The sequence below is a fragment of the Buteo buteo genome, chromosome 8, assembly GCF_964188355.1.
Source record: "Buteo buteo chromosome 8, bButBut1.hap1.1, whole genome shotgun sequence".
NCBI lineage: Eukaryota > Metazoa > Chordata > Aves > Accipitriformes > Accipitridae > Buteo > Buteo buteo.
The window spans coordinates 2,888,584-2,901,994 of record NC_134178.1 but is presented as its reverse complement, the minus strand read 5'-3'; the positions used below and the strand labels follow the sequence as shown (position 1 = coordinate 2,901,994).

At 36.4% G+C, this 13,411-nt stretch overlaps 1 protein-coding gene across 15 annotated transcripts in view; it reads left to right on the top strand.

Annotated features, from left to right (window-relative positions):
- KLHL15 (kelch like family member 15) overlaps window positions 1-13,411 on the top strand; it is a 34,844-nt gene that overhangs the window by 17,663 nt on the left and 3,770 nt on the right. For 7 of the 15 annotated variants that reach the window (XM_075033470.1, XM_075033472.1, XM_075033477.1 and 4 more), the window contains one exon: window positions 4,554-11,479. In XM_075033470.1, the coding sequence (XP_074889571.1) occupies window positions 4,554-5,663 (1,110 nt within the window). In that variant the 3' untranslated portion in view covers window positions 5,664-11,479. Of the gene's footprint in view, window positions 1-4,553; window positions 11,480-11,714; window positions 11,852-13,411 lie in introns of those variants that run through there. The other 8 variants (XR_012651233.1, XR_012651232.1, XR_012651231.1 and 5 more) reach the window with 6 other exon arrangements.

Sequence of the window (13,411 nt, the reverse complement as noted above, 5' to 3'; positions counted from 1 at the left end):
GTTTAGTTTGGGCACTTCAAAAGTAGCCTTTCTTTATGGTTTTGAAAGTTTTCTCCTAAAAGCCCAAGTAACAAAAATACAAATAGAGCAATATGGGGGGAAAAAAAAAGCTATATACTGAAGTCAGACTTGTGTTACAGAACATTTACCTTGCATTTCATTGCTCTTCCTGCAGCTTATTAATTTGCTTAATTGTTTTAAGGCAGGGGGGAAGATAAGCTTAACATGGGATACATCTGGTCTTTTGTGTGGATCACTTTTCAGATTAGAAACTAATGGCTTACGTTTTTGGCTTTTTCATAGAATATAGATGGAAAATTCTGAAACTTGCATAGCTGCTGCAACTAGAAAAGCATGCATTGCAATACAGCAGAAAAATAGGCAATGATTAATAGCTGCATTAATTTGGAATGCCAGCAGTTTTTACTGAGTGTTTCACTGGTTCAGAATGAAAAAGAGAAAATGCATTCAAGCTCCACTTTACTATGGCTGGAGGGACGGCAGTGATTTTGGTGAAGTCTTCATGCTTTTGGTATTGACTACCTAGGGGGTCAATAGAGAGGTGGATGTTTTTAATTATTTTCTTAATCTTCTTTTTTTATGGAGTGACACATTTGATTTTTGTTTATGCTGTTCCCTGTCTGTGTAGCTAAAAGTCCAACTGTGAACCACTGTTACTGGTAGGTGATGCAATGAGGTAGTTCTCATTAAGAGTTCTTCAGAGAGCTCTTACGCTAGCACTATGTCCCTGCAGAACCAATGTAAAAAATCACATGAGCAAAGCTTTAGCACTTGGATTAAATTCCTTTTTTACAGTAAAACTGGCATTGGTAAGGAAGTCCAACTTCAACTTTGAGACGCTTCAGCAAGATAACAGAATAGTCTTTTTACTTTCAAAATGCTGTGAAGCATTTGTATTTTTCTTACCAATTCAGAGTTGATGATGTACTCTTAAGAATGCACATTTGTTTTACTTCAAGGTTCATCACAGTTAGTGTACGTTTCCATCTGGTTTGGATGTTTTGCAGAAACTTGTGAGCATTCTCTCTAATTGAGTATGTTGGTAATTAGGGGCATGTTCCTTCTAGAGCTTCTCCATTTGAACTTAAACAGGAAAATCAGTCTGTTGGTAAGCACTTAGATATTTGTTGATCAACTACTTGTTGCTACTTAAAGGTAATGGCAGGAGCATACTTCTGAATGCTGAGGGATTTCCTTCAGCGTATTTTGCGTGTCAGACAGCAATTCCCACAAAAGGCTTGCTGAAGGCCATGTTCTTTAATCTGCTAAAAATAAAACATATGCACAACTTACAGTTGTGTTTTAATACCTAAACACCTGAATTTTAATGCTTCTCTTTTTTGATTATACACATAAGTAATTAAAAGTTTTGTAAAATTACTCAGAAGCGTAGGTGTTTGGAGGGTTTTCCTTACTATGAGCTGAATAGGACTTTCAAATAATTCTGGAAGATTTCATGCAGACAGTGTGTGAATGTGAAAGTGGGCAAACTGACCTATATTTGCTTTGTTTTCATTTGCATCGAGCAAGTGTGAGCAGTCTGTACTTTCATATAGGCATATCCTAACATTCATCTTAGAACATCATTTGAGCCTCAGGAGAGGTACCACTCCTGTATGGCAGAGGTTGTGCTGGTGAAAGGTGGAAGGCTAGAAACACTAATATTTTTACTCAACAGCAAGGTCTAGGAAGCTTCCAACTACCTTTGCTTACCAGAATTTAGACAGACCATCGCTCTGTTTTGTTTTGTGGGGTTTTTTTTGAATATTGTAAGAATTGCTAGTTCTTAGTTTTCATGTTCATCTCTTCAATATTGTGCTTGTAGATAGCTTCCCCATGAACTTCAGTCTGAAAGAGTTGTTGATAACTGGTAGTTGCATTTGCTTCTTGTTGTCTTTCTGGTTTAAGGTAAGAGATTGAGGTTTTGCTTTGATGTTAGTGCCTTTGTCAAGATAAGTAGTAGTAAACTACTAATGCATTGATTCCCTGGTCTTGAGATACTGTTTCTGGAATTAGAGATATTCCTTGTTTCCTTTTGCGTGCTCTCATGGGATGAGATTTAGGCTATGTGAAGGAGTAGAGTGGTAAGGCTATATGAGGCTTATTTTAATTCCAGTTTCTGGCTGACATTTCAATTTCTAGATCTAAAGACAGAGTTGTAAATGTTGATGGGGAAAGAAAAAAACCCCAACATTTTCCATCTCTGCCAGGTTTTGCTGGCATGCTTCATGTTGCATGTTGATCCTGTTGTCTTCCATAATCATCCAAGAAAACTTGAAATGCATATAGGTGGAACAAAAATCGCTTGTCTTTTTGTTTAATTCCAAAAATTACAGCTGCAGTTTGGGAATGCGTGAAATAGTTGTGCTGTTTTAGAATTTGAAAGTTACTTTTAAGGATAAAGTAACTCACCCACAATTCTTTGTGATTTTAATTTCCTGTTTTGTTTTTTGTAACCTTTAAGGCTTTCTATATTTTACTGTTTTTCTGTGCTGTGGTTCTCCCTGCCACCCCTCCCCCAGCATATTTTCTGGAATTTATGTTCAGTCTTTTCAGTCAGGCGAGGTATATGGTTTATTTTAACAAATGCCATATGAGCAGATCTCCTGTGTTTATATGATATATTCTTTATTTGCAATAAGAAAATAGATCTGTTATTCCCCAGAAGAGTTGGGCTCACTCTGGGTGTTTTATAAGCACTATAGCTAAGTAAATCTTTTTGTTCCATAATCACCCCTGGTAAAAACGGTAGAAAGAAGTTGGATATTGCCCTGAGAATCATATATACAATCTGCATGTGTCCATCCTCTTCTTCCAAGCTAAGATAAGTTGAACTTGTCAAAATAAAGTGAGGGGAAGAAAAAGTGTAAATAAAAACATCAAATCACTATAACCCTTGAGCTATACAGTGCTTTGCAATGGTAGGTTAGTGTTCAGTGTTTTTTGAAAAATCTGGTGTGTAAAACAATCTCAAAATGCATGTAAATCATGTCCAATAATAACAGTTCAAAAGATTTTTTAAAAAATGTTTATCTGACAGCAGAATGTCTTTAATTACTATAGATGGAAGAGAAATGATTAACAGAAAGCTAACAAAATTTTAACAGTGTGTGTTTATGGAACAAGCAACTACCTGATTCACAAGGTATAAAGAACATTAGTTTCCAAATTGCTTTTCATATACATGAAAACTCATACCACCAGCTCTTAGGTAAGTGGTGGTATAGGCTTTTGTCACTTGGGACAGGGAATAGGAGGAGGTGGGGGAACAGATACTGAAAAATAGTAGCTTCTGGTGTTATCTTGTGGTCGTTTTGAAATTTCAGAGTGGCCTCACGTTTTTTCAGAGCATTGCTTCTCTTTTTGGACCTAGTGAGAACTAAAGGCATATGAAATGTTTGAAAGCAATCCAGTTTTATGTGAAAGAAACTGGGAACTTAGGATCAAATATGATAGAGGATTTGTGGATTTGGCAATATCTAGTGGGTTTTTATTTGTTTTAGAAGTGTAAATCAGAATGCTGTGTTAGACCATACTGTACAGGAAGAGTTAAGCCTCCTTGAAGAGAATCACAGGGTGACCTGAGGGCTGCCTGGAGCTAGATTAGTTAAAATGTTCAAGACAGGGATGTGTTTTGGAATTGTCTCAGGAACTTAAATTGGCTTAGATGGCAGGAACGGTCCTGGAAAGGTAAATTCTTACAATCTTGCCCCCACCCCCAACTCCAATAAAGCTGAGCAGGGATAGCTGTTTTCAAATTGAAAAGGCACAGAAAAGAAGCACTTCACTGTTATGTGGTAATTCAAAGGCTGTAACTCTCGCCTGGGAAGTGGAAGTTCAAACCTGCCTCCGCAATTTACCACATAACTGCACAACCAAAGGATTGTAGGTTGAGATGTTTTCCTCTTGTGTTAAAGGCATTTGTTAACATGTGGAGGCTCACAGAGGGGAAACCATAAGGTAACCATCATGCCGAGTGGTTAGTGCAATCACGTGTTCTGAAGGAAGGGGTTTGGGTACCTTCCCTTCTCACCCCACCCCAATTAAATAGCCCTGTGAGCACATCCTAGCATTTGGGAATACCTGATTGGGCTTGGTTGTGAGAATTCACCAGAAATTAGACTAGAGTAGACCTTGGTAAACACAGAATGAGCTTGTAGAATATTTTTCAAAACCAGGAAAATAATGCATTTTTAATTTAGGTGCCTCACAGATTAAGCAGAAGATGGACAGAGGCTTTTTGGGGGAGAAACAATAATGATTTTTAGACTTGGGGATTTCAGTTGTACCTAATTCCAGCTTAAATTCTGTATTCTGCTGAAAACGTTAGTCACTGCTGTTAATCACTAAATTGCCTTCTGGATTTTGGATAACAGTGTGTTAGCTTAAGCTTCCATGCGCAAATGCAATTACTGTCAAGATTGCCTGAATGAAACTAAGTAAAATAATCTTCTAATGACACATAGTCATTTAGGTTTTCTGGATTGTTTCCTCTTGGTCAGAATTTTAATATCTTTTAAATGTATTCATAGGTAAAAACATCAGAGTTTTATCGATACTCCCGGCAGCTGCGACATGAGGTTGACCAAGCCATGAATTACTTTCATAGCGTTCACCAACAGCCTTTGATGGAAATGAAATCGAACAAAATTCGTTCTGCCAAACCCCAGACTGCAGTATTTAGAGGAATGATAGGACACAGTATGGTAAACAGTAAAATTCTTCTCTTGCACAAACCAAGGGTCTGGTGGGAACTAGAGGGTCCTCAAGTACCTTTACGACCAGACTGCCTTGCCATTGTGAATAACTTTGTGTTCCTATTAGGTGGGGAAGAACTGGGGCCAGATGGTGAGTTTCATGCTTCATCCAAAGTGTTTAGATATGACCCAAGACAGAACACTTGGTTACGAATGGCAGACATGTCTGTTCCACGTTCCGAGTTTGCTGTTGGAGTTATTGGGAGGTATGTTTATGCAGTGGCTGGGAGAACCAGGGATGAAACGTTTTACTCAACTGAACGGTATGATATTACTGAAGATAAATGGGAATTTGTGGATCCCTATCCAGTCAATAAATACGGACATGAAGGGACTGTGCTTGGTAACAAGTTGTATATCACTGGTGGAATTACATCATCTTCAACTTCTAAGCAAGTATGTGTGTTTGATCCCAGTAAAGAAGGGACAGTAGAGCAGCGAACAAGGAGAACTCAAGTGGTCACTAACTGTTGGGAGAACAAATGCAAAATGAATTATGCAAGATGCTTTCACAAAATGATTTCTTATAATGGTAAGCTTTATGTCTTTGGTGGTGTCTGTGTGATCCTGAGGGCCTCCTTTGAATCCCAAGGATGTCCTTCTACAGAGGTTTATGACCCAGATACGGATCAATGGACTATATTGGCTTCTATGCCAATTGGTAGGAGTGGTCATGGTGTAGCTGTTCTGGACAAACAGATAATGGTTCTTGGAGGCCTTTGTTACAATGGCCATTACAGTGATTCGATTCTCACCTTTGATCCAGAGGAAAACAAATGGAAAGAAGATGAATATCCAAGGATGCCGTGCAAGCTGGACGGCTTACAAGTCTGCAGCTTGCACTTCCCTGAATATGTTCTGGAGCATGTTAGACGTTGCAGCTAAAACAGAATGAACAACCCAATGAAATACAAAAAGGTGTACCTAATTTGTCAAAAAATACAAACCAGATGAATTCCTTCAGAGGTAGTTCCTTGTGCGTAAGAACAACTGCTAAATGCTTAAGAGAAATAGGATGTACAGGGAGTGTACTTAGCAAGTTTATTGGAAAAGCCAATGGTTGGTCTGATATTGTAAAAGCTTTGGTTTTTTTTAACAAACATAATTGTAAGTAGGGGAAAGAAAAATATATTTTTGAGTGTGCTTATTTTTTTGGTAACATTTTATGTCCATAATACTTTTCTTTTTTCTTTTTTCTTTTTTTTTTTTAATGGCCATTATACCACTATGCTTCTGAAATCAGTTGAGTTTAACAAAATATTTGTGGAAGGAAGAAAGACTTTATTTTTGTTTTTTATTGAGCATCAAAATAAAACTCATCATCTGTACTAGGGTACAACCAGGTATAAAATATCAAGACTAAACCATTTCTGTATTTTATGTTGTCTTTTGGATGCTTTTCCCATTAATTGCAAAGTATTCTCAAATCTACTAGGTGTTTTTGTTTTCCCTTATATACATTGAAGAATAATCTTAACCCCTTTGCATGACCTTTTTTCCTGGTTTTGTATAGTAGTACCAGTAAGTCTGCCAAAATGCAAATTGAACATTTTCTACGAAATTGAAAACAAAACATTTTTATATTCAAAACACTACTTCTATGCTGCCTTCTATTGTCTGCATTGTGTTTGTTGGTGAGTAAAAAATATATACATACACATGCATACACTGTAAAAACTATATATAAATACATCCTTTTATGTGCAGTTACAATATTATATTTTAACTAGTGCACAGATTCAGCCATATCTGTTGAATTCAAGGTATAGTACTATCCTTTAATGAGCTAAATAATTTGAAGTTCATAAGTAACTGGAGGCCTCGTTTGGTTTCGAAGTATCTTATCTTTAGTATATACTGATTGATTCAGTAACTTTAAACTCTTTATATCGATGCTACATAATGAACTGTTGATAATTTGTTATTTTATAAATTATTTTTTAAAACGTAAACACATTTTACCTGAGTTTCTTTTATGTTTGAATGTGCTGCCCAGTTTTCTTTTTTATGAAAATGGAAAATGTCAATAAGCAAATTCTCAGCACTGCTTCGACCCACAGTTATTTTCGGAACTGGATATACTACAGTTTATTCTCAGTACTTTGCTCGTACTCATACTTTGAGTACTTTGTTTGTACTCATGTTGAAGTGGTATAATCTTTTTTATTATTATTATTATTATTATTTTAATTATCAACTGCTATGAACTACTGTGTTTTGAAAATGTGGAGTTAGGTGGTTGGGTATTTAGTACCATTTATCTTTCTTTTACAAAAAAGCCTACACAAATATAGCTACTGACCTCGGAGTGCCTGAATCGAGATGTGCGGTCCAAGAGGGCTTTGAATAACTCCATTGTGTTAACTTGCAGGTATTACTGACAGTAGATTGGTAAGAATTATCTGCCAAGACATAAATAATAACAGTAATTACATTCTGGTTATCTTTAATGATGTGAAATTAGCCACTTCTAGAATCTAAGGAGAGAATTTGAAGGCTCATACTTAGTTCAGATGTGTAGGGGCAAAATGCTGAAACATGCACCTGCATATTTTGTAAAATCTTATGCTGCTGTGTTTTGCTTTAAGCAACAGACTTTACTTTATATGCAGCAATGCAAAACCACTTTATTCAGCATCTTCCAGTCAGAAATCACTGTAGAAAAGGAATGTACAGTACTCAGGGAGTTCAAAAGAATGCACTTACAAAGGGACCAAAATCACCCTAAATTTCCTATGTTAAAAATAACACCTACTTGCCTAAACTATGTTTGAAATAATTGATAGAAGTTAAAACAACGTGTAAAACTCCTCATACTTGTGTATTTTAATATTTTTGTAGTAATTATGTTCTGGGTTGAGATGTGAGGATTTGGACCTATATGGCAAGTCAGCAGACTTTTTTTTTTTTTTTAATTAGATATGATTTATTGATAGAGTATTTTCTTTCCATATGTTTTAACAGAAAGAGAGAATGTATGCCATCATAGCTGTAGTGATAAGTTACTTAAACCAGTAGTGACTGGACCAAATATTGATATTGAGCTTTCTGATGCAGACTAGTTTGTGGTTAAATTTAGGTCTTTTTTTAGTCAAAATTCAGTTTACTGAATGAGAAATCTGATTTGCTTTCTTAATAGCTTAAATTAAAGCCAGCGTGGCTTACACTAAAACCTCAGTTTCACTGTGAGACTTGTGTGTACATTACCCTGCATGGATGGAGAGATAAACTGACTCCAGTAGGTGCTGGCTGCGTGCAAGTAAAAAGGTTCTGTTGTACATAGTTCATGGAATATTGGGGCACAAGAAGAAAACAAAGGTTTTTACTGTTTTTATTCTTTTTGTCACCAGCTCATTTCTCAATAAGTATATGGGGCAGCAAAAACTAATCCTGCTTGAGTAGGCTTTCGTGGGCATTTACATATAGTACGGAGTACTTCACTTTTACCTAGGGACAGTCTGGGGAATGGATGTGGTTCTGGATATCTGGTCTTCCGTGATTCAAGTGTAGTAAAGAGACATGGCCAAGACTTTATTAAAAATAATGGTAAGGATGGGGGTGTCTCAAGTTACATTTTTGAGTCTGCATTTAAGCACCTTCTGAAGTTCTGTGTGCTAAGCAACTGCCGCTAAAGTTATTGGTGAGTATTGACACTTGAAACATCAAGAACCAGATCATTTTTAGGTGCTCTAAGTTCATCTTCAGACGCACAGTTCTGAAAGATCTTGTTCAGGATTGTAATAGTAATTATTCTGTGAAATTCTAACTTGAACTGTTGGTTTCAGCTTCCCTGAAGTTGTGTCTCCACTGAGAAGCTGGCTGTAACCTTTCGAGCATTAGGAGTGATTGGAATTTGCTTGGGTTTAGAACGCGTGGGGGTATGTGAAAATGTTTCATTAATTTACATTTCTACTGTGCTTTTATCGTTTCAAACATGAAATAGAAAATTAGCTTATGTTCTCTTTTCCATTGCAGTGGAACTTTTGAGGCAATTGGTTTTGTTACTTTATGTATCAGAGGGATATTTTCTTCTTTTTTTTTCTTTTTAATTGAAAGTTTCTCTCTGTGTTTGCTTTCAGTATTTAGCTGCAGATAATTTAGTGTTTAAAAAAAAACAAAACTAAGCTGGCTAATAAGAATTGCCTTTTGCTATCAAATTTTTAGCATTATGATGAGATTTAAATGTTTTTAAAACTCATCTTAATGCCTCTCATTTGTCAAGGAAAAGGTAAGTTACGTTCTTTGGCTGTTAAGTTGGGGGGGCTTTCTTCTTCTATTCCCACCCCAACCTTAATGGAATACCAGCAAATCTAATCTCACCTACATATTTAAAATTTAACACGACCTGCTTTTAAACAGTAAGTGTACTTGCCTTTTCTTAAAAAGGTGGACATCGTGAGTTACAGTCTAGGGTTTTTTTTCACATTTATAGCTAAAGTGTAGCAGCGTCATGTCTTAATTTAGCGGCTAGGTCCAGGAGGAAATTTTATTTTCAAATGAGCCAGAATGGACAAAAAGCATAGTGCTCCTGTAAAGGGGTTCGACACTGCCAGTTCCCATTACGCATGCTGCTATATCTCTTTTTAGGGGACAGATAATTTATTTCAAAGTACTACATAAGGAAAAAACAACTGCTTTTTCCCCACAAAGTGTTGGTAGTAGTTCTGTAGTGGGAGGTATTAGGCGGCAAAAAAAACTTTTGAAATGTTTTTCCTCATTGATTCAGCTGGAGGAAGGCAGTACTTGATTTTACAAAGGCTCTGCTATTTCAGAAAGCACTGCCAGCAAGAGGGGCTACTGGCAGCATATGAGCTACCTGGCAATCTGCTTTTACGTTACTTTCCTTTGAAAAGTGTGGACGCCCTACTTACGGCAGTATGATAGCAGACCTGTTAGAACTAGCTCTAAGGGTTTGTGACTTCAATATTTCTCTGGTTTCTGAGATTTGCAGCCTTTTTTTCTTGAGGACCTCCTGCCTTACAAACCCAAGTGCTGCGTTTTTTTCATGCTGATAATACGGTAACTACTTGCATCAGGGAGGAAGCTTCACTTGACACTCAGGAAGCAAAGGATAAAATTCAGCAGGTACAAATTCAGATTGGTTTAAAAAGAAGAACATTGCGTAACTCATTATGTCCATTCTTTTGCAAAAGAAGGATAAGCAGGATGGGGAGATGCTAATGACTCTTTAAAATTAAACTTCAAGCTTGTGTTAGCATTTATATGACAAAGTCTTTTTAGAAATAGTGGCATTTTTAGAGGTATTTTGCCTTTTAAATATATTTTTTCTTACCAAAAAAAAATATAGTAGTGAACTGGGCCCCTGATTCTTTTAACACTTCAAATGTGTACTTCACACATGTGAACAGTCCAATATAAAGAAAATGGAAAACTGTAAGGTCCTTAAAAGAAAACATAAAAGTGCAAATGCTGTTAAACTGGTGCGTAAGTGTTTATAGGGTTGGGGGCATCAAAGAAAACATCTGTCCTGCTCTCCTTCTGTTAATAAAAATATAGCTGGTGAAGTTACTTGAATAAGCGTGGGTCATCACATGTGGCTGGGCTCACTGAAGGAGAGTGGGAAAGAACAAAACTGGAAAGCATGTGTAGTCTATTTAAAACAAAGCTTGCTGGTGTCCTGTAGCTAACATTTTGAGATTTTAATGTTTGTAAAACAATCTGAAGCTGCTTAAAATAAATACTAATGACTACTTTTGCATCTGTATTCTATTTTTGAAAGTTGGTGAGTAACTTCAAAATTTCCATTTGTGTGGGTAAGCTTCATAAAACAGTTTTATGTGGCAGGTGGCAGAAAAACTGACTTGTTTTGAGCACAGCTTTCCTGGATTTCCCTCTACTCTTTTTTTTTTTCTTTTTTTTTTTTAATCACTTCCCAAATTTCAACTAATGTTTATATAGTCTTTTAAGAGTAACTGTCAAAGGTCAATTTCAAATACCTTTGGATTAATTTTAAGTTGGTAGCTAGGGGAAAACCACTTCTATTTGCAGATGGTAGTTTTTATTTACAGCTCTGGTAGAAAACTTATATTTTAAGTCTAGAAAAGACAGTGTTATGTAGGACTGTAAAGCTGACTATACTTAGGGGGCTTTTATTACTTCAGTGGGACCCACCTAACTTTTATGTCAGTTCTGGGAACAGGTGAAGGGAAGAGTGAGCTATGTTTTTCTTTTAAATATTTTTCCCTATATATTGTTATTTTTGTAGATCTTTTTAAAATAAATTATTATATACTGGAGATTGCAATTCCACTATAGTATCCCACTTCATTCCAGTGTACAATATCAGATTGTTTGTATTGAAAAGAATGTATTTGATAAGTATTTGATAAGTTAACAGGAAAAGTTTATTTTCAAACTGTGCTGTGTTTGTGTCTAGCAGTTGGAAATACTTTTCCTATAGAAAATGAAAAATATATATATGACCTCATATGTACATTTGGATTAACTGTCTAATGATTACCCCAGGGCTGCTATAAAATTCCCTGAATAATTTAATAATTGCCTCTTTTTAACTGTTTTAAAGCCTTTTTTCTTGTCTTTTTTTGGCAGAAAGTAATTTTCCCTAGCTATTGATACAGTAAGCTCAGACTTGCATATGCGCTCTGTTCAGGTTTTAAACTGAAAAAATGTATAAAATGTGTATAAAGAAAAGTGTAAATAAAATATTTTTAATCTTTAAATACTCTTGTGTAAACTTTGTAATACTTGAAAGTGTAGTGGACCTGGATTACTTTCTACAGGACTTCAGGGTTTACTTGGTTAAGCAACTCTTCCGACAATGTTGTGTTGCTGTAATTCATAACAAGAAAAGTTGGATGTCCTTATATAACATCAAGCTCGTATCTTTAGCTGTCTTTTACAGTCTTCCCAACTTTAATTGCTGTAGTGTATTCATGTGTCTGCTCTGCATTTCAGGCTTGAAATAATGTTCGGAGTTGACTTCATTGTTACATTCGTAACTCAGTGTCAAGTTTAAACTCTAAGACTGAAAACTGAAGGCAGCCTTTGGTGTTAGCCAGGAGCCAGGAGAAGAGACTGTTCCCTGTTCCCAGGTACATGGAATCGAGGGCTCTCAGACAACATGCATTCGTCACCCTTGGCCCTCTAAGTGCCAGAACTCCAAGTCATACTGCTTAATGTTTCCCGTAACAGGAAGGGGAAACTTCATTTCAGGATTAAAGTGTCAGATTAGAACAACATTCAATACCAAGAAACGGGGATGGGGAGGTGGGACAGGGAAAACAGGAGGTTATGATCTTATTTTCTCAAGCACTCTGATGAAAGCCTTCCTTGTCACTCACTTGCCACACTTTTCTCTGCCACTGTTTTTCAGCAGTTCTCTTGCTGTCAGATCAAAGCCCCTGGTTTAAAAATCTGCTATCAAGAATGTTTGAAAATAACTCTGTGCTCTCTTTTTTTTTTTTTAATATTGAGTTCTAAAATAGCATTTTCATTTTATTTTAGTACTACAAATGATTTAAAACTTTATTTGCATTAATTTAACTCCCCCCCCCCTCCTTGGCAACTTGACTTCATCCTATGCTAAGTAGTACTGTTTAATGGCAAAATGCTGTTGATTAATTTGTGCTGGTCCCAGGGTGATGCGTCATGGGAGGAAGGGCCTTAATTGTGATGTGTCCCCATATTTTAGTTCAAAAGGAGACCAAATGTATTAGATCGATACAGTGGAAGAGAAGATGACAGCAGTCTTTTCACATTGTAAATGTTATTTACAATTATTTTTGTTCACTTTTTTAATTTCCCTTCTCTGTGAGCCAGGTTGTATTTTTGGCAATACCTTTCTTCCATGATGCTACACTGGCTGCCTGGACTTACTTGTTAGGACCTCTGTAGTTGATTAGGAATCTCCAATAATGGTTCCAATATTTCTCTAAGGAAAGTGCTCACGTTTTAACTGGTTCATAGTTGCTCATACCAAATTCTTCACTTTTTTGGAATATGCGGCCTTATTTTTTTGGCAGTAGTTCAGTCATCTGTATTCACTTGTTTTGTGCAGTAGGAAATTAGTGTTAGTTTGGTAAAAGTTTTTTTTCAGTTAATTCCTTCCAGATTCTTTGGTATGTTATCCATCCTTGTTGATGTGAAATTCTTAATTTCAACTGTTTTTCCCCCTTTGTACAGATTGGGTTTGGGGGGTTTTGGTTTTGTCGTTGGTTTTTGGTTGTTTTTTGGTTTTGGTTTTTTTTCCTGATTCCATCAGCTTCATTGTATGGAAAGGAAAACTGTTGCTTTGGGTGTTGCACAGATTCTGCATTAGTTCTGTACCTTCTGAGTTCATAACGTTCTTGTGGACGTGTGATTCCCCCACCCAGCCTTTAGCTTGTTGAGTCTTGCTGATGTTTCAATGTCGTTTTTTCATCAGAGTGCCTTCTTGTCCATGGCAACTTCCTTGGCACCTGCAAAATTTTTGTCCTTTCAAGGGAGAGGGTAGGGAATATGCGCTAAAGACAGTTTTAATTTCTTGTTTTCATTAACACTTTCCACTTTTCCATTTGATGCTTTAGTTGCACTGACAGGTGCTTTAGGTGATATTTACAGGTGAAAATAAACCTCATTGTGATCTCCAGGTACCCTGTGACTCTTCAGTCATC